Source organism: Martes martes (genome assembly GCF_963455335.1).
Source record: "Martes martes genome assembly, chromosome: 8".
In the NCBI taxonomy this organism is placed as follows: Eukaryota; Metazoa; Chordata; class Mammalia; order Carnivora; family Mustelidae; genus Martes; species Martes martes.
The window spans coordinates 22,476,058-22,500,963 of NC_137895.1; the positions used below are offsets into that span (position 1 = coordinate 22,476,058).

General features: G+C 44.4%; 1 protein-coding gene across 10 annotated transcripts in view; it reads left to right on the top strand.

The window, feature by feature from the left end:
- The window catches only part of ANKS1B (ankyrin repeat and sterile alpha motif domain containing 1B), a gene marked incomplete at its 5' end in the record, with an annotated part of 1,134,786 nt that overhangs the window by 1,080,095 nt on the left and 29,785 nt on the right, over positions 1-24,906 (top strand). For 9 of the 10 annotated variants that reach the window (XM_080810753.1, XM_080810755.1, XM_080810756.1 and 6 more), the window contains 3 exons: positions 203-274; positions 16,072-16,083; positions 16,987-17,073. In XM_080810753.1, coding sequence (XP_080666879.1) covers positions 203-274; positions 16,072-16,083; positions 16,987-17,073 — 171 coding nt within the window. The remainder of the gene's footprint in view (positions 1-202; positions 275-16,071; positions 16,084-16,986; positions 17,074-24,906) is intronic. The other variant, XM_080810758.1, reaches the window with a different exon arrangement.

Here is a 24,906-nt window from a genome sequence, read left to right on the forward strand (position 1 = left end):
CTCTCAGAACTGTAGTTAATTCTCCAGCATTCTCTCTCTAAAAGCATTTATTTGTTAGGATTAGTTACTCTTAGTTTATAAAAGTTATCCAACAACTTTCAGCCAGGAAACCCAGCCAGTAGGACTTCCACAGTTTGGTTTTAAATCACAACTCCTATTTATTATATTTTTTCATAAACCATTGAATTGTTTTGTATTTTAGTATTTAGGTTCTATGCTGATAAAAGAGCTCAGAGGGACAGAATCAACCCAAGATGCCTGTGCAAAAATGCGGGTAAGTTTGCCAAACAATTTTATTTCTAGTCGCTGAAATACTAAATACCGGGTATGGTTACAAATTGCCACTTTTCAAATGACGATTTTCTTCATCTGCTGGACTGCTGAATCACATTACTGTTACATAAAAAGGTGTTTGGGCTTTGTTCATGTTTCTACTTGAGCTTATCTGACTGTAGTGTGAGTTGGTATCTGCTGGACGTACTGATGTATTTATGCCACGTTGCATTTACTCTTATTTTTAAAGATTTAAAGTTAATTGTATTTACTTTGGTCATTCTCCAGATTAAGAGACAGTCTTTAGTTTATTGCAAGAAAACGCTTTAAGCGGTCTGAGAATATTTACTGTGAAGACCACCAATTAAGTAAAAGATTATCAAATGCTCAGCTATCGAGAGCTTATTATATAAAGCCAATATTCTTTATGAGGCTTCTAATTCTGAGGGGTTTTTTTTTTAGTATAAGAAAAAAACATTCAACTCTTGAGTAAATCAGGTAAGGGCAGTCAATATTGACAAAAATGGCAACTGTAAATGTCTGTGATCGTTGGTCCCTGGATTCCTAGGAGTCTCTACTACCCAAACCGAATCTTACTCATCCTACACATCCGCTGTAGTTTTGTTTGTTTGTTTGTTTTGTTAACATACAATGTATTATTTGCTTCAGGGGTACAGGTTTGTGAATCATCAGTCTTACACAGTTCATAGCACTCACCATAGCACATACCCTCCCCAGTGTCCATAACCCAGCCACCCTATCCTTCCCCACCTTGTTTGTTTGTTTGTTTAAATGTGTCCCTTATCCTTGCTTCCTCCATAACAGATGTATAGAGGCTATGGCCACACCTGACAGTACAGATTAAGAATGGTAGACTCATTTCGTATAGCAACTAACCAGAGTCAAATTTAACATTGTTACCAAGTGAACCCTAGCTCTTACTTGTGGCCAATATACATTGTTTTATTTTACATGAGCAGGCAACGGGTGAGAAATATTTAAAAATTTAAAACAGTTAGGAAGGCAAATATGTAATGTCGATTGCTCATGGAAAGCTAAGTATGGGTGAATCTTCATGAAATTGAGACCTCCAGAAGTAATCGCTGATTTAATATTCGGATCAGTTCAGTAACAGAAAGACTGAAATTAGTTATCCTTCTGTTTGATGTAGAGTTATAGTTATATTGTCTGTGCCAATAAATCTTTTATCCCAGGTACTGTATTTAGATGAAAAAAGCTGTGATATGTGCCAGGAACTCTATGTTCTGGTTTTGTTGCTGCTTACATTGCCTTAGAAGTCATTCTTAGTCATGATGATAATAACTGCTAATATTTAAGAAGTAGTTAAAATGTTCCAATCTTCTGTGCTGAGCTGAATGTTTTGCATATTTATCCCATTTAATCCTACCGCAAACCTAGAGCTTAGTGCAGTCCTTATCCCCATTCTACACTTGAAGAGACTGAAGCTTGAGGAGGCTAAGTAACCTTCCCAAGGTCACATAGTGAAGAACTTGCCAATGTGGAACTGGAACACAGGTCTTTCTGACTCCAGAGCCCAAGCATTCAACTACTAAGCTCCCCTGCTTCTCCCGGGCCTCGTTTTCTTACTTAAATGAGAACATTGGACTAGATGCCCCTTAGGGGTCCTCGTTCATAGTTTTATAATTTATAATATAATTTTATATTATAATCTTGTATTTTCAGTGTATATCTGATCTAAATTATGTCACCATTGAACAATAAGAAAATGGGAACATTTTTCAACCGTCAAGCCTCATAATAATTTTAGAGCTATTTGTGAACACGTCTAAGAAATTAATTTGGCATCTCTGATTTAATACTATTAACTCTGTTATCGGAGCCCAGCTACTTCAATGCTGTAATCAGCATAAATAGTGCATAGAGTACAGAGCACCATTTAAAACCAGATTTGTGATTTGAATTTCAGTCAATTTCTTGAAATTAAGTGGATCTGAAATTCCATTCTGATAACAACAGGAAAGCCATTTTAATAGTGTCCGTGGAGAATAATTTAGTTAAATACTTGTCTGTTGCTTAAAATGAAACAGAAAAGGCCGTCTGTTAGAAGCCATTCTGTTCTTTGGGGCGTTTTCCTGGTTTGCTGCCCTTGGTGTTTACTTGGGGTCGTTTACATGAAAATAGGAACTTCATTGCTTCTTCAAATATTACCAACTCTTATTTCCCATCCTGATTAAATGAATATCAGTCTCTGGTACAGAAGCTAACATTGCACTCACTGGATTCACTAGAGCCTTTCCTAACTTGAAGCGCAGACTTGCTGTTATCCAGGACTACTGTGTTGTGAGTTAGAACCCTCACCAGCTGAAAATGGGGTCCGTCTCTACCTGCAGTTAATTTTCAGTTTGACCCTCAAGTTGCTGTTTTCTCTGTTTTCAACATGGTGGCCTCACAGCCCAAAGTCCCAGAATCATCAAGTCCACCCAGGGAAATACTTGAGAACACAGATGATCTTAAAAATTGATATATAGTAATATCATTAGGCCAAAGTACTGTAGATTAAAACTTGATCTGGTTTACTCATTTGGTGGGGGTGGGGGAAGACCTTTCAACTCAACAGTATGTGTTTTAGTTGAAATTAAAACTACTTTCCCAGTAAGAAGTAAATCAGTTTGGTTCTTTATCCTGAGAAATATTTCCTTGGTGTACTTTGTTAACACAGATGCCAAAGATTTGGCTCCTGCTCCCACTGACTTCACAGGTCAGTGGAGGAGTCCAGCATGTTAACATTTTTAGTTTCCCAAAGTGGGAGAAGTACCACTGTTGGGAGGGTGGGTCTTTGTGCATCCGTCTGGCTGCAGGAGCATGCTACGTGATTCCCCAAATGACAGGGTCTCCTAAAGTCAGTTTATCCATACCAATAACAGCTAACGCTCAAGAGCCATGTAGCAGGCCTCGCACACGTGATTCTGTGCATTAGTTCATCTAATCATGGGGTAACTATTGCTGTTGTTCCCAACTTTCATATGGGGGAGGCAAGGCAAAATAAAAGTCAAGTAACTTGCCCCAGGTTACCCAGACAGGAAGCTGTGCAGCCAGGGTTGGAACTGGGGTGATTTACCTTTACCACCAAACTCCTGACCTGAGGCTGTACAACCTAATGAGCCAGTGGAACGTTTATTGTCCTGAATTTTGAAACAGCTGAAAATGTGGATCATTTATATTGATAAAGAGCTTTAAGAACCCTCAAAGACTATAAAATTAGCCACATTAAACCATTTAGGTACAGTCATATGTAGTAATTCGGGGTACATGCCAATCTGTTACCCTAAATAAACATTTCAGGAGTGTTTCTACTGCATCTTAAGCAACTATATTTTTACCCACAATACTTAAACATATGTGCTTTGCTCCAGAACAAACCATACACAATTTTCCTTCTTCAGAAACATTCGGAGTGTTTGGTAGGCACAGTCAGTTAATTTCTAAGTTTACCTCAACCTGTTTATTCATCTCTAACATCCCCTCCAGTTCTGAAGCAAAGATAATTCTACACTGATGTCCTGGTGTTTAACTAGACACATATTGTTTCAGTCAAAAATAGGCCATCGTAAGCTAAGGTGTGTGAGATGAAAGGAATTCACATCATTCTACAGTATGGAATCCCTTCTGTCTCTGTTCGGATTAGCTAGCCTTTCTCCCTCTTTAACCTGTCGTACAATTTTTCTGATAGACTTGACTTTTTAGAACAGTTTTGGGTTAACAGAAAAATTGAGCATAAAGCACAAAGTTCTTGGGGTGCCTGGGTGGCTCAGTTGGTTAGACCACTGCCTTCAGCTGGGTCATGGTCCTGGAGTCCTGGGATCGAGTCCCATATCGGGCTTCCCTTGCTCTGCAGGGAGCCTGCTTCCCCTCTCCCTCTGCATCTCCCCCTGCTTGTGCTGTCTCTCTCTCTCTCTCTCTCTCTCTCTCCCAGATAAAAAGATAAAATCTTAAAATAAAATAAAAGATAATATCCTTTTCTTTAAAAAACAACAATAAAAACCACCACCACTGGCCTCACAGCTGCCCTTATTAGTAACATCTGCATTGCTGTGCTACCTTCGTCATAATTATGAACCAGTACTGTTATGTCATTAACTAAAGTCTGTAGTTAACATTAGAGCTCATTCTTCATGTTACGCGGTGTTCCGGGTTTTGACAAATGTGTAATGTCCTGTATCTCCCATGACAGTTATCACAAAGAATCCTTTCATGCCCTAAACATCCCCTCTGCTCCACCTTCTCTCCCCTCCAGCCCCCGACAACCACTCACCTTTTTACTGTCTCTATACTTTGGCCTTTTCCAGAATGTCCTATAGTGGGAATCATACAGTAGGTACCCTTTCCAGACCGACTTCTTTCATTTAGCAATAATACGCTTTTAAGCTTCCTTCTTCTATGTCTTTTGTGGCTTGACCGCTCTTTGTTTTTAATCACTGAGTACTATTCCCTCGTATGGATATACCACATCCATTTACCTGTGGAAGGCCACCTTGGTTGCCTCTAGGTTTTGCAGTTATGAGTAGAGCTGCTATAAACATTTGTACGCAGGTTTTCGTCTTAAGATTTTTTTTTCTCCTGGATCCAACTCTCTTAAAATTATCTTCTGAATTGTGCTTAGTGAGAAGAATCAATAGGAACTTGCATTAAACCCTGATAATTTTTTAAAGCAAAATTACAATTTTTGTCTTATCTTTCAGAGTTTTCTACAATAAAAGCCTAAGAGATTAGATAGGCCTTGATATTGAGGCACACTTTTAGGAAGATTGAGTTCTGTGAATTATTTTGCTCTTCAGTAGGACAACGTGGCCACTTATTTCCTTTACTGTGACAGCTTTACAGAGCTAGTTAAAATTAAAAATCTAAAAACATCTATTAGTAATGTGTGAGGAGTTGTGAGATGTCTGTTTAATCTGAGCACACTCACTTAGGGCTGCCTTTTCCGTTACTGACTGGGTCTTCCAGCCGACTCTGCTCAGAGACCATCTTCATTTTTGAAAGGACTCCTGAGGGGAAGCATTAGTTCTGAGATCCAGAATTCGATGGCCCCAAAGGTGTTCCCCATAGAACACAGAACCTTCCTTCTGTCACCCCTCCTGTCACACTGTACAAGCACCTGGGTCATTAGGCCCCATGCCCCTGGGAGGGCAAGAACCATGTGTATTGTATCCCCAGGGTCTCCCATAGCATAGCTGCCTTTTAAAGTGGTTTTGATAGTTCAAAAAAAATTTTTGATGGTTCTAAATGCTTGTAGAGTCTAGTTCAGTAAAAACCTCCAAAACACATTGACCTCTTCCTCTAAAATTTGAAAAACAAGTAAGTTAATGGAGATATTTGCTTTGGGTTTTTTCATTTGTTTTCCCGCAAGTATAATGCCAGTGTCCCAGTGATTTCCCTGGTTTTCTATGTTCACAAAAATGTAAGAGAGTATTCAAAAACTTGGGCATCCTGCACTCTTATTCCAGTTTTTAAAGGCCATCCCTGAAAGGGAGAGAAAACGATGGGAAACTGTAGAAAAGAGGGTAAATGTAATTTTGCAGTTTTGTATTTTGGGAAGGTGACTTGTTCCTCAATCACTTGGGATTAGCTTGCCTCTTTTAAATAATGAGTCCACAGGACTGAACTTCACAAAGCAATAAAGACATTGCTTTGGCCTTTCGGTGTTCTCTTCGGTATAAGTAACTCCCACTTCAAAGATTCTAAGATGTACAGTGGTTGGTGAAAGGCCAAATGAGGTTCTAGTCCTTCTTGCCTCACCAGATTTACACACATACCCCATGCCCCAGCCCTGAATTTTGCCTCGGGGTATAATTATCACTAACACACGGTGGTCAGTCACTTCTCTAATTAGATATACCTTTATGAAACCTGTGCTACTGTACGAGGCAGGCCATTATATTCAATTTAATACTCTGTAAAATCTGATTTTCTCTAATCCCATAGTTGATGATTAGTATTGTTCACAGGTGTCTGTGCTCAAGGAAATTTCTCTTTAAAAAAAAAAAGAAAACAGATACTGTTTTCAACTACAGTCAGGTAGAAATCTGTCTTCTCGATCCAAGACAGGAATTATTTTAAAATCATTTTTAAGTCAGGAATAAGCAGCTCTTCTGGCAGATTTATTGGGGAATCTTTATTTCCCAAAGGGCTTAGAGAGTTCAGGTGCCACAGTTCAGGGTTCTTGTTGCGTCTGTTCCCTTCGCCTGTCTCATTTTTAAACTTCCGGTCTGGAGGCAATTCTAAAGTTGAATTTTCAGATACATAGGCTTCCAAATAATTGTGCCTTGGTTGAAGTGTGAAGGCTGTCTTTTTTCTGTGCTTGTAAGGAAACAAATTAATGTCGGAGAACGGATTGGAAAGCTTGAAAAAAAGATTTTAGAATTAGATGGGAATGTTAAGAAGCCTCTTTGATCTTAGACTCCTGTAACACCCTCACTACTCCCCATCCCTGAAAGATATCGTGGGCCTCCTCTGTCTTTAATTCCCACTTGTCTAAAGTCACTTTGGTTCCTTCTGCAATTCCTGTCTATGAGGAATTGTCGTTTCCAGAAATCATTTCAGGGACTACTACTTAGGATCCAGGCTGGGGAAAAAAACTCTTAAACAACTGTTTTTTTTTTTGTAAGTCTCCATTGGCTCAAGTTTCAGAGAAGAATCAACTATTTCCCTTTCGCTCCCTCCTAAGTACTGCACGAGCCAGGTCAGGTGTAAGCCCACCGATGTGAACATGTGTTAAAATGACGATACACGGGGCGCCTGGGTGGCTCAGAGTGTTAAGCCTCTGCCTTCAGCTCAGGTCATGATCTCAGGGTCCTGGGATCGAGCCCCACATCGGGCTCTCTGCTCAGCAGGGAGCCTGCTTCCCCCACCTCTCTCTACCTGCCTCTGCCTACTTGTGATCTCTCTCTCTGTGTCAAATAAATAGATAAAATCTTAAAAAAAAAATGACGATACACACAAAGAAATAGCATTACTGGCTGTCTACTGCTGAGCTGGGCTCACAGGGACCTGTGCTTTTGCTTTGTGAGTGTTTTCCTAGGGACTCAACAGTTCCAATCCTTTCATCCCATATTGTCTTCATAACCCACGTTCTCTTAATTGTGTGTGTGTGTGTGTGTGTGTGTGTGTTTCTGTTCCTCTTGTTACTGGCTCTTTTCCCATGTAACACCCTCAGTACTCCACAGCACCGGATTTCACGGGCCGCCTGTCTTTAATTCCCACTTTGTCTTACGCTCTCTTCCTAAACGTACTGAGTCCATTGTCATCGGCCCAGATGCGTGGCTCCGCCGAACATTCATTGTTGCAAACGCCATTTCCTCTCCGGGCCAGCTTGCAACCCAGAGAGGATTCCATTGCGTTCACTGAGCTTGTTTTTACTTCTGCTCTCTTTTGCTAGTGGGAGGTCATACTTTGGAAAGCAGCTCAGCGACAGCATCCATCCTCGGAATAAGAGTAATAGCTGAAATCTGTTGGTGCTCACTACATGCTAGGCACCGAACTACATAGTCCCCATGGCTCTCCAAAGTAGATGCCGTATTAACACACCCATTTTACAGACGAAACAACTAAGACATAGAGGTTAAACACCGTGACGCACAGGGAAGGCAAGATAGGAATCCAAACATGCCCTTCTGTGCTCCCATTTGCTGTAGTGCAGTACCTTCTGGAGGAAGGAGCTTGACAGTGGATCCCTCCATAAATTCAAGATGCCCCCCCCACACACATACACACACACACACACACACACACACACTGCAGTTGTACTTATAAGCGATGGATTAAACAAGTTGGTGTGTTTTTTCACATGTTTACAGTTGGCTTTTTTTTTTTTTAGATTTTTTTTTATTTATTTATTTGACACACAGAGAGAGATCACAAGTAGGCAGAGAGGCAGGCAGAGAGAGAGGGAAGCAAGCTCCCTGATGAGCAGAGAGCCCGATGCGGGACTCGATCCCAGGACCTGAGATCACGACCTGAGCTGAAGACAGAGACTTTAACCCACTGAGCCACCCAGGCGCCCTACAGTTGGCTTTTTAACCAAAATATACATTTTTAAAACTTCACATTTTATTATTACAGAAGCAATACATATTCATTGTTATCCCGTTTTAAAAATAGAGCTACAGAGAGGAGAAATAAAAGCAATTGTAATTTTGTCACACAGAGATGGTAAACCCCTCTCTGTTAACCCCTTGTTCATATGTAAGGCTCCAGACTGATTCATCATGCATTCATAGGCATCTCTTTCCTAGAAAGAAATAGAAATATTCAGTGCCTAACTGTTTTCTGTTTTCTAATCTATTTTTAACATAACAATATATTTTATAGTATGTTCATTACAATATATATTCATCTTCAGTATTACTCATAGTGGTTGAACAATATTCTAATTCATAACTGAACCAAACTTATGTAACCAGTTCCCCTTATTGGTCATTAGGTCATTTGGAATCTTTTCAAATTATAACCAATATTGTGGGCAACATCCCTAGACCTGAATCTTTTGCAGCTGGTCTGATTATTTCCTTAGAATGAGCCACTAAATGTAGTTTGGCTAGGCCAAAAGTATACCCATCTTGAAACTCTGGCGTAAGTTGCCAAATTGCCTTCCAAAAAAATTGTTCCAGTTTACACTCCCAGAAGCAGTACACAAAAATGTGTTTATGTTTGCTTGTCATATCTCTCAAGGGGATGTACTTAATATCCTGGATGTGCTCCTCGTTGAGGGAGAGCTGGGGGACTTTTATGAGAAACCATATATCTTCAGCGTGACCCCTGGGCTTATCAGCTCTGTCCGATCAACATCTATTCTAGATTTAACTCCAGAACCTATCTTTATGACCTGAACTGTTTATGTGAAGAATGTTTTAGACTTTCACAGCCCCTGAGAAACTATGGAAGTTAAATAATTCTTGTTATTTGCTCTGAAGACCAAGAGCTGTAACTAAGTGCTAACTAAGGAGTTTTGGAGATCACTTGTCAAGTGGAGGATAGTGTGTTTTGATAAATTAACTGCTCTCTGAATTAATGTAGGATGCAGTACAACGGAGTTTACATGCATAGCAGCGGAGAACAGTTCTGACAGTGACTTTCAATCAAAAATCAACTATTTTTAGAGCAGAAGTTCTCAAACTGTGGTAGCAGCAGCAGCATCTGGAAATTTATTGTAAATGCAAACTCTTGGACCCTACCTCACTTACTGTCTTAGTTTGTTCAGGCTGCTGTAATTAAAATACCACATTACAGGCAGAAATTTGTTTCTCGGAGTTCTGAAGGCTGAGAAATCCCAAGGTCAAGGTGCTGGTAGATTTGGTGCCAGGTGACGGCCCTCTTCCTGGCTCATTGACAGTCATCTTCACTGTACCCTCTCACAATGCAAGAGGCCTCTCTTGTAAGCCCACTAACACCATTCAGAGCTCTATTCTTACAACCTGAACATCTCCCAAAGGCCCCACCTGCTAATACATTGGGGATTAGGGCTCAACATTAGAAGTTTGGGGGAATCACAGACATTCAGTTCATGGCACTTACTGACTCAGAAACTCTAGGTGTGGAGCCCAGCTATCTTGTTATTTAACAAGCCTTCCACGGGATTCCAGTGCTAAAAACAGTTTGAGAATCACTGCCTTGGTCTGCTGGGCATTCCTGTTAGGTCTGCTGTATAGACAGGCTGCCCTGGTAGAAGCGTTTGGCCAGGGGGTGGAGATGGAGGGCATCACCGTGCCCTGTGCTAGACTCGGCCAGAGCGTGTGAGTTACACTTGGCAGGGCAGGAGCTGAGTCTGTGCCCGAGGAATCGTTTGAGTGGCTGCCTGCCCACCGTCTGCTCTTGTCACGTGGTCTGAGCGAGGCTCTGTTTTCACCCAGCCCTCATGTCGCATCCTCATGACTGGAAAAGCCCTTGAGAGGTCCTTGAGCCCCATTCCCCAGCCAAATGAGACTTACCCCTAAGTCATTAGTGACAAATGAGAGTCCACACTATTTTTAAAGATGCCCAGAGGGAAAAACTTCCCAGCTGTCCCTAATAATCTTCCTGCCCTCCCAAGAAGTCTCTCCTTCTCATCTGCATGCTTGCAATTTGAACCGGTTTCCTAGTAGAAAAATGAACACCCAGCCCTTCTCTCCTTGAGCTGACAAATCACAGAGGTCTCTGAAGCTTTCCCATCCCGTAGGACTCTCTTGGCCTTTCTCTAATCATGTTTGTGGTTCTCTGAGTTCTTCCAAGGCCTTCATGCAGAGCGCAGGGCACCAGGGCTCTCTGGAAAGTTTGCTGAGCTCTTCATGTGTTAAGAGGCTGGTACTGTGGTTCCTTCTTATAAAGCTGGCTTTGTGCTCGTTACCATACATTAATTCATTTGCTTCTTCACTTAATAATCACAGACTTCAGCAGCTGTTAGATTGAACCCTATGGAATTGCTGATATTGAGCTGTTTTCTTGATCCGTAAAAATGGCCATGTCATAGGGTTCAATCGAAGACCAGGTGCTAGTCATCATGGGGGAGACAAGAAACAAATCAAGAAAGGAGTGGGCTATCCTCAAGGAACCCCCCCGGAGAGTTAGGGAAACAAACAATCCCAAGACCAGGACAGTTAACCTCAAGGGAGAGCAGCAGAGGTTCCCAGGTCAGGCCTGGGGAGCAAGAGACAGCCATTATGTCAGGCTGGGGGGCCACACGAGGTTTTCCCAGAAAATGACACTGAAACTGAGTTCCAAAGTGAATTTCAAATGGCTGATCTGTGGTCTGCTCTCTGCCTCTTATAATCTCCAGAACGTATAACTAGTTTTGCTGAATACGAAATACAGTACTCCTGGTTTTATACATTTTTTTACATCCTTTGAAAGTCACTTAGGGCTACCCAACATAATTGTTTGATCTTATTTTAATTTACTTGCTGAAACTGAATACAATAATTAAGCTTTGAAATGAACTAAAGAAAATATTATATGGCAAAATTAATAGTTATGACTCAGCACTTGAATATCTAACTAGAAAGCATTCTCAGGGTAGCCATGTGTGGGTTAAAAATATAAGTCAGATGGCAGTAGGCCATCCGGAGATGTATTCCCCAGTCTGTGTTTAAAATACATTGGAAATGAGCAGAGTATTGGAAGAATGAAGGGTCGAAGACATCCTCCCCATGGGCTGCCCCACTCTGTTTCCTCTTTGTACTGGTTACGGGCACAAATGATTCTCATTAGGAACATAAACATCACTCCAGACTCAAACGCAACATTACAGCTCACAACTGAAGTGCTCCCTGTCGTAAACCTCTTTGCTCTCACTCACACTTATGAAAGTCATGCTCTGAGAACAGAGCATCCCTGCAGCTCAAAAGGATATTCTCATACTGTTGATTCTGCATTAGAAAATGAGAAACTGTTTCTTTCTGATGCATGCTAGAAGGATAAAACAAAAGCACCAATGGCGATTTCTAACTTGATACAAAGATTCCAAGCAATTCATAATTTATAAAAAGGAAAAGACAAAAGATGGTATTGCTTTCTTGGGTGAATCCAAAAATCCCTCTTTTAAAAAAAATGTTGTAGAAGTGTCCAATGACTTTACCTATTAAGAACGGTATCTCGGGTGCCCACCTGCAGATACAAGGGATATGGAATCCCTAGTCTGTGTAAAGCTTCCAGATAAACCCAAGTGCTAAATGTAAAGCTGGCTTTGCTGTTAAGATTCAAAAGTTGTATTTTAGTTTAGGTTTCAGAAATGTAGCATCCCTATATAACTAAATATTGTTTCTCTTGGAGCAATGAAAGGATGATAATCTTATTTGGGGGAATTGTGAACAAAATACAATTGACTATCACTATAATGCTTTTTTAGCAGGAGAGCAAGATGCTATAAAGGTTAAGTTAATTTGGGGCATTACCCAGGAGTATTCAGCTGCTAAGGTATCTGGAGATCCTCATTACAAATCAGTCTCTCCTGTAAAACTGGCACTAGAGGGGTGGCTGGAATTTGAGGACTGGGGGAAGCCTCTGAAATTCCATAGAGTGTGGCATAGGAAAAAAAAAAATGGAAAGAAAAGAGAACCATAGCATAAGGTTTGCCCTGAGCATTTTACTGAAGAAGAGAATTCTATTGATACAAATAAATAAAGCTTGAATGTTTTAACGTGTGTACATATGTGGGAGCATTAACTATTCAGAATCCCAGCAGAGCTTGCAGATAGATCATAGTGACTGGCATTGCCCAAGAGCAATTGCTTTGTAACTTGACCAGTGATGTCCAGCCTAGCTGCCTCTGTCCCTGGGAAGGAGAAGAAAACCATAGTTGCAACACATAAGAGCAAATGGAGACAATAGGATGTGGGCTGCCTATGATTGGACTGAAGCCCTGCTCACTTTTCGCTATCTGTAGAGCCCTCATAAAATGAGGTGGGCGCTTTATTGGATTTCTTGCCCCCCCCCCCGAATTATTCTCCCTGAAGACTCAGTGTATTTGCTTTCTTTCTATGTGTTTTCATCTTTGGTTAAAATAACATATGAAAAGACCTCTTTGAAAGCTCTGTCAAAGTCCACCAACAGAAAATCCCCTGAAAGAGGTCGGATTTTTATCTCTTATAGAATTATAAATGCCTTAAAGAAGGAGCAGGTCATTGAAGGCCCGCCGAGTGCCTCTGTGGCCAGCCAGGGTCCCTCATCTTCTTGTCAAGGCGCTCAGCTGGAGGGAGGTGCGGTTTGGACTCCCGACCGGGATGTGTGTCCCCCACCCCCCACCCCATCCCCCGCAGCCAGGCAGAGCCCGCAGCCTGGGCCGCACCAGGATGGCCTCCAGTTAGGAAAGCAGGGATCCTAGGCACCCACAAAAGAAAAAGAAATGACTGTCTTTTAGGTTTTCTTCTTTGTTCGGCGTGGCTGAACATACGATGTAGAATCTTCCTATCGGGACAGAAGTCACCACCGATGCCCTCATTCCAGCGGAAGAGCCCGCGTCCCCGCCGCTCTGTTGTTCCAGCTCTCCGCTCCCTCGCCCTCGCATCTGTCCCGCACATCGCCGTGTTCTTTCCTCGGCGGCCACCACCGTCCTCAAGCTGCTCTTCATAAAATCAGCAACGCGTTTTTCCAGTTGCAAAAGCCAGGGATTTCGCGCAGAAGACCCCATAAAAATAGCAGCCACTACGTGGGCCAGCCCCTGTGCTGGGCTTCTTTTCCCGGGCTTTTCCTCCGTGGGTGCTCGTGGCCGCCGGCGCCGCTCGCTCCTTCTGTGCCATCTGCCCCCGGGGTCTGCGGTACCGCGCTCAGCCTCCTGCCGGCTCTGCTTCAGCCCAGAGCCGCACTGACGCAGGCGGGGGCCTCTTCGCGCTCTTCGTGTTCACTCCTTGAGCCACCTCATCTACTCCCATGTCCTCAGGCACCCCCTCGACGCGGGTGGGGTTCCAGATCAGATTCTTACTTCTCATTACCTGCAGGACATCGCCCCCCCCCCCATTATCGAACGGAGCATGTGTGCGAGGGTTTCCTGCAAAAGCCTGTTCCCTGTAGTATCCACTTATCTCAGCGAATGGCCCCTTCCTCTGTGACGTCCTCTCGCTCTCGCGGCTTCCACGGCACATGGGTAGCAGAGCCGCTTGAGTCCTCCTCATCTCCTCCATGACTGTGGCTTTTGCTCCAGCTCCGGTGCTGAGGGTCTCCCGGTTGAACCCGCACCTCCGGTTCCTGCCTCCGGGCCTCCAGCCTCAGCTGCTCCAGTGCATCCGATCACCAACCTTGTCTTTCTGCCACCCACCCCCTACTTAAAAACTTCCAGGGGATTCTGGCTTGGCAGAGGAAGTCACAGGCTTCCAAACCTACTGCACCAGCTCATCTTCCACCAATTACCCAAACCCACCCTATTATTTCTCATTTCATGTGCATGTCGATTCTTCTGCCAGAACGTCCTCTTTTGGCACCTAGAAAATCCCTGTCCATCCTTTAAAAGCCAGCCCAGTCAGCCCGAGCAGGCAAATGGTGCTTGTTGAATGAGTAATGAAGACTTGCCCCACTCTCCCCTACAAAGTGAGCCTCTCTTTGCTCAGTACTCTGGAAGCCCCACGTGCGTGTCACCGGTGCATTTATCAGCATTTGTGTCGCAGCTTCTCTTTGTGGCGTGTACCTCCTGTGCTGCCTCTTACTCTCCCTGTCCCACGCAGACATCTTTCCCAACCCTCTCTCCCTCTGAGCCCAGGCACAAGGCTCCGAGTCTGCTCAACACAGCCCTTGGGACAGCCGCTTTCCGCAGACTGAGTTTGCACACAATTTGAGGTCTGACTTGCCCTGAAGTAGACTCAGTTTTCCCAGCACAGTGGGCTGCCTACGATAACCACTCAGCTGCTGAATGGATAACAAATGGTTTTGCTTTTTCCTTTTTGGGGGGGGGGTTCTTAATGCTAAATGTTGATATTTTCATCTTATGTTAGCTATATGTTACTTCACGGTATGGCTAGATCTGTCTGATAGAATGTATTCATGGCAAGAAATGAGCACAGTAATTTGTTGAAATCCATTCTTACCTTTGCAAAGAATTCCTCACATATTCAGTGCACCAGGCCACTGCCCATGCCAGCTGTGGCTCTCTTCCTGTGCAGAGCTCAGCCCATGATTTTGCCTTAAAATCCATACACTGAATGTTATTTCTTCTAGCTTTACCTTTGACTTATCTTGCACACTTTTTAAAAAAAGATTTTATTTATTTATTTATTTGAGAGGAAGAGGGAGAGGAGGTTGGGGGGAGAAGAAGAAGGAGATGCAGACTCCCTGCTGAGTGGGGGGGGTGGGGGGGTGGCAGCTGGAGCCCGGGACTCAAATCCGGTATCATGACCTGAGCTGAAGGCAGACAGTGGCTCAACTGACCGAGCCACGGAGGCACCCCTATCTTGTACACTTTTAAAAGTTGTTTGGATAAAGCATTAAAAAGATAAAAGTGTCTAAATTTCTTTGGCAGGGTGTCTAGGTGGCTCAGTCTTATTAAGCATCTGCCTCCAGCTCGGGTCAAGGTCCTGGGATCAAGCCCCATTTCGGGCTGTCTGCTCAGTAGGGAGTCTGCTTCTCCCTCTGTGACCCCCCCTGCACCCCCTATGCTCTTCTCTCACACAAAAATAAATAAATAAAATCTTTAAATCTCTGGCAACCACAAAAGAAAACTAGCAAGTTCCGGTCGTTTTAAAACAAGTTAAAAAGCACTTCAGGAGAAAGGCTTTTTTTCTGTACTGTATGAAACATTTAATAAATACTAACTAGTAACACTCTTACTGATCCATCGTCTCTATCTTTGAAACAAGTGTAGTGGCTATCCAAAAGATGTGTCAAAACAATCAGGAGAATGTGAAACACCTTTTCCATGGCTCAAGTGAAAGATGTAACATTGTTTTTAAGTTCAGTGAGTTCCATTCACACTGTCCAACTAAAAGGCTTCTTTAATTCTGGTCACATTTCGGAATTTTAAAATGGAAAATTGGGTAATATTTTCTCCCAGTTCCCTTACTGTCCATAAGACAGGTGGTTGGTGAACACCCACAGTGGAAGGTTCTGGTGTGTCAGGCACGAGGCTGTGTGGCATGGTGAACGGTGATGAGGGGACAGGAAGGGAGAGATGGGGTCTGAAGAGCCCGAGGCCACTCCTGCAAGAGAGGCTGAGCTCCATCCGCGTTTACCCATAAAGCCTCTTCTCCCTGTACCTTCTCAGGACTTTGTGCTGTCGGTGAATTATTGACATGGTTTCCTCACCTTCTTATGTATTTTCTCTCCTCTTTTGTTCCCACCTGTCTTCTCTGGAAAATCCATCAGGCTAACTGTCAGGTAGGTTCTTCTCGATGTTTAATGTGATTATTAGGAGGAACCGTAGTGGGGAATGAAGTACCCAGACTATTGGAGACCTGTGATGAATGATCAAACTAAACAGAAGAGGTACATCCTAAATTGTGGAGAAAGTTTGCACACATGCATAAAACTCCCAAAGCTGCAGACTGTCAGCACGTGAAGCCGGCGTGAACATCTGTCATAAGAACTTAGCCTGAGGAAAGCTGGCAGCTCTAAATGATGGAGGAGGTTACCTGGACTGTCCGATTTTGCTGTGGCTCAAAATACGGACTGTTCCGGAGGGCTTCGCTCTGGTAGGGGGGTATTTTGTCCTGCAGTCACCAGCGACGGTGCTACAAATTCATCTGCTCTTCAGGATTTGGCCAGGTTCAGGAAAAATTCACAATGAGGTGCTTAAATCCCTCTTCTAACTACATGATTCAGACCCGCATCGTGCCTTGGAGAAAGAGTGACTCTGGGAGAAAGGGGGAGTGGCGGCACATGTTTTGTTAATGCTAAACTCGCCCTTGGAGTTAACTCTGACACGGTTTAACTCCAGTCAAAGAACAGTTGCTTGAAATCGCAGTGGGAGACAGGGCTGCTCGTTGCTCCCTTTGGTGTCAGGGAAAAAGGAGTTTTCCTTCACCCACGGGAAGTGGCAGAACAAGCTCTTTTTAGATTCTCAAGTGCAAGACAGACACTTTAGAAGCCCAAACCGTGGCTGAGCCGGAGAGAAGAGAGACATACATTTAAATTAGTGTGTTTGGTGTGTGTTTGATGTGTGTGTGTGTATGTGTGTTGTTTTTAAGTTGGGCTCATTTTTATCTTTTAAGAGGAGAAATTATGTGCTTCAGTTGCCATGCAACACAAACTGCTCTAACAGCTTTCTAATTTTAATTTCAGAAGTCTACAGAGCAAATGAAGAAGGTCCCCACTATTATTCTTTCGGTCTCTTATAAAGGAGTCAAATTTATTGATGCAACAAATAAGGTGAGTACCGCACCTCTCTTTGGTTTGTACATCAGATACACTTCTGGGCATATGATCTAAAATACTTTGCTCCCATCATGCCCAGCATTTCCCATTTTATTCATGTCCTGCCCCCCACCTTTCTGCTCCCTGAACACAGCTGTAGATGCGTGAGCGCACACACACACACATACACACTCACTCATACATATACACAGAAGGGCATGTTGCATCTGGGAGATTTCATCTAGGATTCCTATACATGTTTTACTTTTTCTGTGTGCTTCTCTAATAGACTGTGGCCACTTAGTATCTGGCCCTTTGGATCTAGAGAACATTACAACACAAAAAAAAAAGTCCCGTGTGTAATGAAAATGCAGCAGTGTCATCGTTCCTCCATCAGAGGAAAATGTTACTGGCCAAAGGACCAGGACGTTTGTCTTCCCATTTCTCTAGCGACATCTACATCCTTTCTTTGGATACAGTGAACGCCTGACGCAAGGGACACATTCTCGGACTTTTGTATCTCATAATTGCGTTTATTCTCAGCTGTTGAGACAGAGGAGAGGGTTTCGACTGTATTGTTTTCTTAAGAGGCACAATCAGAAAAAAAGCTCAAGGCGTGCTGTGACTTTGTACTCACAGTGGAAAGAGTTCATGAGCTCTGAGGTCGAGTGCGAACAGCCAGGTTGCATTTTACTTCAGTGTTTAGAGTCCCTTTCTTGGTGAAGATGAGAGAGCGCCAGGGCTAGACTAGAATGCTTGGGTGTGACTACTGTCACTCTCCGTGAACAACAAAATCTGACCAGTTCCTCCTCACAGAACCCCCAGACGTCCGCGTGTTTTATTCCTGTATCCTCCCAACTGACAAACTGTAGAAAGATCCCTGTTGGTGAGTACCATTTATTTTCTGGACCCCCTATGGGGTTCCCCTACTTGTACTCACTCCAGTTTGGAGAAAGGGACTCAAAGTCATGGAACAGGTGGACTAAACAACAGTTAACTTAGGGCCGGGGCAACTGGATTTAGACACCGAGGCGGGGGGTCCCACGGGCAGTGACTCCTGGGTGGCTATAATAACCTGAGCATCGGAATCAGCCAGTTCTGGGGTTTCCTGGTGTATCCAACAGAACGGGGAAGATAGCTGTCAGCACTCAGACAAGCCCAGGCTCCCTGGGCCTACTTAGAACAACCTCCCAGTTTTCGCAATGGTTCTGAAACCTGAGCGGGAAGCTTACAATCCAGCACGATGGTGGAGGCTGATCTTTCCAAAGCACGGAGTCAGATGCCTTGTGGGAAATGATAGTTTCAACCCGGCAACAGGGTGTTGACAATTACTGTCGTGTGATCACAACTGTGGAGATCATCATCAGGAAAATCCCGACTGATTTGCTTTCTTTATTAGTTGGAAGCAACTTTTACTTACTAGTGCACAAACTTTCTTTATCCTTAAATTATAGTCAGTTCGTTTTTAAAGTTTCACAACATTGTGGAATTCTCATTGACAACACCATCACTATCACTGTTTCTAAGGTTCAGGAAAGGCTTTGGCATCTGGGTGATTTCCCTAACCTGGAGCAACTCTCTATCCATTTGCATTTGAAAACCATGAATAGCAATATATTTTTAGTTTCAGAGTTTGATACTTCCTTAGATTAACCACCTCAGGAGTCTTAGAGTCTGACAATTTCTAAACAAGTGGTATTTTTTTTTTAAGATTTTATTTATTTATTTGACAGACAGAGATCACAAGTAGGCAGAGAGGCAGGCAGAGAGAGAGGAAGAAGCAGGCTCCCTGCTGAGCAGAGAGCCCAATGCGGGGCTCGATCCCAGGACCCTGGGATCATGACCTGAGCCGAAAGCAGAGGCTTTAACCCACTGAGCCACCCCGACGCCCCTAAACAAGTGGTATTTGCCCTGAAAAGTGCCCAGAGTCTTAAGGCTGTCGTTCTGTGGAGCTGGTGGTGTGACCTGCTGGGCCTGTATTAGCAGCATCTTCTCAAATCCGCTCTCCGTGTCCTGCTGCATTTGGCTTGTGGACACATCAAGGGCTGCAGAACCTAATCCTCCCATACCTTGAGGAGACACTTCTGCTTTAGTCGCCAATAATTAGATGAGTTATCCACAAATGCCTACTCACCCGTGGCTGCTGTGTGGAAGTGTGAGCACTGAGCTATACACAGAAGATAATCCTGTGTGAACAGAAACACTGAAGAGGACAGCATAGCTCTCGAGGTCTTGGAGGTGCTCCTCAGCGTATCTGCAGAATCTAGAGCAAAGGCAAAATGCCTGTGTTGGGGGCAGGCAAAGCCAGCCTCTCTCCAATGCCACGTACCTGGTGGCTTTTTCAGGAATCGGGGGACATCGACTTCTACACTGACAAGTGTACAGTGTCCCCCTCCCAGTGTCTGCAATGTGGCCGATCTAGCCCGATGGAACAGTGGATAGGGAGAGAGCGGCTGACTCAGGGCCACAGTCTGGCCGTTGGTGTGTGAGAAGCCAAGGCAGAGAGATTGGATTAGAACAGCAGAAGAAAGAAAGAGTGTCGGGCTGCACGGGTGGGATTTGAGGGCAGAAGGCTGAGAAGCACCACCCACCAGCCAGGGCTGAAGGACCGGTTCCGAAAGGCTTTGAGGATGCATTGGTGAAGGGCCATTCTCCTGAGGGGAGCTGCGCTCTGACAGCCAGGCCCCGGCAGTGTCCGCTGGGCCCCGCTAGGCCGCCCGGTTCTGGAGCAAAGGCCGACCTCGGATTAGCGCTCACCGTGGGAGAGGAGTGCAGTGTTGAACTCCAGAGGCCTGCTTTCTGTTTGCCCCGGAGACCTCTGCCCTGGGAGGTGTTGTCTTGGGGAGCTGCTTTGGTTGGAAGGACTTGAGAAGCGGACAGCTATCTGAAGCCCTCACAAGGTGAGGTGCTGGAGGCCGCTAAGCCTGCCAGGAGGCAGAGCCAGAAGTCACACCTTCGTATTCATATTTGATGCTTTCACTGGGCTTTCTTCCTAAACGGCCCTCTCCCGGCTGCTGCAAGGCTCTCGCTCGCCCTCTGCCTGCAGAGCTGGAGGCGCTTATTCACTGGACGGTGCAGGGACGGTAACAGAAGGCCTCAGGCCTCTGCTAAGTGACTGTCCTGCAGTCCTACAGCCAGCTGGTCAGCCAGCTGGGGACAGACTGAACCCTGACCTGACCTCCCCACCCCCTAACCAAACACGGCTGCTGTCCCTGCACTGCCACCAGCCACCGGTAGTTTGCAGTGTGCTGCTTTAACGTATCTGTGACCCCCGTTAGGCCAGAAAAGATGAGCCCTCCAGCAAAGCACTTCTCTCCTTTCAATCCAAGAAATCCAGGACTTAGGCTGCACCGTGGGGAAGGGCTAGGTACCTAGATAGAAGCTTATAAACGTATTGCCTAGAACTTAGGAAACAAATCGAACCACTAGTCCTGATTTAAGAAGGGAGAGCAGAAGGGAGAGAGTGACGTGCATTTTGCCTTCCCGCCCGCCCTGACCCCTTCCTCAGTCTTCCCATCCAGCTCAATTAGGAAGAGTGCAGCACTGGGGGGTTGGTTTTTGTTTGTTTGCTTTTTGAATGCCAACTTCAAACAGGGCTTAGGCTGTTTTTTAAGCACAAAATAATTCAGAACATTTGCTTAAACAAGTGCTCGCTCTTTTTCTTTCTTCTTTTTTTTTTATAGCACATACTTCTCTTTGCAAAAAGCTCAGAGTCAAATTAAGAGCCCATTAAGCATGTGTGCAGTCTCATCTGCATCAGCCTCTCCACGGGTCACCTCCAGGCAGCCCTTAGCTGGGGCTGCTGCCTCTGTTTCGGGTACTTTCTCTGAAGGGGCACTGCATTCTCCCAGAGAAGGCCTGGCCTGAGGAGGGGGACTCGGGAGAAAGGCCCTGCCTGGCAGAACGAGGAATGAGGGAAACGGGGAGAGGCTGACTCCAGGCCCCACACTTTGCATCACACACCCTTCTGAGAACCTCTCTATTAACTGCCTGGACCACACACTTGTACTCTATACCCACCAGGCAGGCACCTGTTTAGCTGTTTCTCAACATGATGAAAGGCAAAAGACAAGAAAAACCGTCTGTCCCTGTTGCAAGCACTGAGCTGCCAAACTTTCCATCCCAAAGAAGGGGCGGCGTGAGCCCCTCCTCCCTCTTTGTTTTGAGCCTTTTAAAAGCTCTAGTCTCCTTAGAACATGCCTAGATATGGAGGCTGAGCAACAGAAGTGGAGTCTGTTTTAAACGAAGATGCATCACCTGTTCCTTATGTGGACATCCACTGTTAATTTATGGAGGAGCCACTAACTGATGCGTGGCAGATGGTAGAAAGAATGAGTTCCTCCTTGACATCTTCTCCAAGGAGGAAACCAACCGTCCAGTCTCCAGCTGTAGTGTCCTTGGTCTCGGACGCACCTTCCGCATGGAGAGCTGACCTCGCTGTTCTGGGAAGATAGTGCAGAGGGAGGGCAAGCTCTCAGGGCTTCATCACATTCCAGCCCCATGGGTAGATCAGGAAGTTCTGTGCAAACGTGCCTCTTACATAGGCTATCAATACGAACTCACTTAACTGCATACAACAGTTAGGATGATTAAACATCAGTTGTTCTTAACTGAATATAGAATACATTTGTTAGCCTGCCTTCCCTCTGGACCACAGCAAGAGAGGAATAAAAGTTTCAGTAGAGGGAGGGGAGGCTGATTTGGCAACATGGAGCAACACAGAGGAGGGCAGCTAAAAGACAGCCCCGGGCTCCTGGGGATAGAGAAGTGGGAGATTCCAGAAAATTAGGGGAAGGGCAAGAAAGACAGGAAGGATGTCTTAGTCCGTTTGGGCTGCTATAACAAATGACCAGACTGGGTGGCTTAAATAATAAGCATTTATTTCCTACAGTTCTGGAGGCTGGGAAGTCCAAGGTCAAGTCACCAGCAGATTCAGTGTCTGAATAGAGCCCATAACCTGGCTCACAGACAACATTTTCCTTCTGTGTCTTCTCATGGCAGAGAGCTAGCGAGGTCTCTCTTCTCTTGTAAGGGCATGAATCCATCTTGAGGGCCACACCCTCGGGACCTGATCACCTCCCAAAGGCCCCACCTCCAAATACTACCACATCAGGGCTTGGGATTTCGGGATGCCTAAGATTTCAAGATATGAATTTTGGGGAGGACACAGACATACAGTCCATAGTAAAGAGAGCTCTCCAAAGATATCCTTTACCTACTTTATTGTTTTGCCCAGGGCCATGATGCTGCCACACGCCATTGAAGATCGTTGACAAGTAGCATCTTGTGAATTGGCAAGACACAGGGAATTCAGCGTACTAAAAATCACAGGGCATTTTTTCACTGCAATACTTTCCCCAGAAGTTGATCTTCCAGTCTACCGTATGCTAGCAAAAGATCTCAGGAACACAAAATGCCAATTTAGTTTTTTTAAAAAAAAACTGGAGCCAATGCTCTATTTCTGGTGACAGCGGATCTTAGATAGGTGACCCCAAATCCACACTCCCCGAGGTAATGGCAGCCCCCCATTAAAATGACGGCGGAGGCTCTCAGCACTTGCTAACATCTTCCCTGTGAAGACTGTAGATTCTGAAATTCATTTTAAGACTCACTAGTTCTTAATTTAGTTTTCTACTTGAAGAAATGCTACCTGAATGCCAGAAGAAGATCATGACCTTCTAGTTTGAAACTGTATCTTGCAATAGGATGTTACTTGTTTATGGGATTCTGGTTTCAAATTGAGTTATTTTTGACAGTGCACTGCATGTCGTGTCAACATACAGGGCCACAGTGAAGAATGCCTTAATTTAATTTTCTTTTATGTGTTAATTCTGTAATTGCTTCCCAACCACACAGCACAGTAGAGGGAGAGACATGAAGTACATGCTGGGGGTGCTGGCAGGGAAGGACATTTTGTAAGCATTTTTAGGCATTGATGGGTATACGTGGAACGTTTTATGGCCAACAGGTTATTTAAGACTGTGCAATTAAAAAGTAATTAGCATAACTAACGTAGTGAAGGTTTTAGATCTCTGACAACTGCAAAAAAACATAAATGGGATACTATAAGATAAAAAAATGATTGCATAGTTCTGTGAATTTTTTTTTCTCTTTTTTAAAAACATCTGTGTATCAAAAGAAATTTCTAGCAGGGTTTGCAGCCACCACGATGCTCCTTGGTTATGTTGTGCTTCAGAGTAATGGTACTTAAACCTTTCTTCATTTGCTTTCCACCAGTTGCTCTTAGATGCACACTGGCAGGAAGATGGCATGAAGAAATGCTGGAGAGAAAGAAATGGAATGCTATTAAACCAGGGAGGAGGGGTGGGGCTGAGCTCCATAATCAGGCAGCTTTACCTTTTCGTCCTAGCTCTGCCACCTGCCCTGCATAAGGCACTTACCCTGAGTACCATTTTCCCCACCTGTGAGATGATAATAAGAGCCACAGCACCCACTCGTAATTCTGCACGGTGGGTGGAGTTAGTAAGGTATTGTCATCATCAAGCCGGGCATCCAAGACCTGAATGATGCAGAGCGGTTGTTTCCCTCATCCCACCTCTCCTCCTCAGCCTCCACAGTCTTCAAGAGCGAGTACCTTGAACTGCTGGTGGGGATGCAAACTGGTGCAGCCACTATGGAAAACAGTACGGAGGTTCCTCAAAAAGTTAAAAATAGAACTATCATCTGATCCACTAGTTCCACTACTGGGTATTTAGCCAAAGAAAACCAAAACACTAATTCAAAGGGATACATGCACCCCTATGTTTATTGCAGCCTTATTTACAATAGCCAAGGTATGGAAGCAACCTGAGGGTCTAAAGATAGGTGAATGGATCAAGAAGGTGAATGGATAAAGTATGCGTGTATCGCATGTGTACACATCCACGATGGGGTGTTGCACAGCCGTAAAGAGGATGAGATCTTGTCATTTGCAACCACACAGAAGGACCTGGAGGGTATTATGCTAAGTGAAGTCAAAAAAGACAAATACCATAGGATTTCACTCGTGTGGAACTTAAAAAATAAATGAATAAACAAAAAGCAGAATCAGACCTATAAGTACGGAGACCAAACAGGGTTTTCAGAGGGAAGGGTGTGGGAGGATGGGCAGAGTGGGTGAAGGGGTGTGGAAGAGACAGGCTTCCAGTTACGGAGTGAATAGGTCATGGGAATAAAAGTCACAGACTGGGGAATGTAGTCAGTGACACTGTAACGGCATTCCATGGTGGCAGATGGCAGCTACGCTTGCGGTGAGCCTAGCATAACATACGGAGACGTTGAATCACTGTATTGTACACCTGAAACTAACGTAACATTAAGTGTCAACTATCCTTTAAAAACCTGTTTTAAAGAGCGAGGACCTTGATGCTTCCAGCTGCCCACTTCCTGCTATACCTGTCTTTCCTCTGGGGCGGTGGGAAGTGGGGGGCACAGAAGCGAGGAGCAAGATGGGGAACGGCTCAGAGAGCTCCTTGAGACAGTTTCTCCCCTCATGCAGAGTGTGACAGGTGATCCTTTCCAGACAGAATTAGCAGGAGGCAGCGGTGCCTATCTATAGGTGTATATGGGGAATGAAAACCATAAAATGCTTAGTAACTACTGTTTTTTTTAAAAAAGCGTGTCTGCCACCCAGGGTGCTTCTGCTCACAGCACCTGGTGAGAACCACTGCTACAGGATATGACTACCTTAAGTTGTTTTTATTTTTTTTTTATTTTTTTTTCCTTAAGTTGTTTTTAATTAAATGAAAACATTCCTTCTAGACCTGGTGTACTTTTGCCCACAGGTAGCCTGTTGTGTCACTTTGAACGTTGCTGGTCTAGAACATTCTGGAAAGAGGGAATGCAACT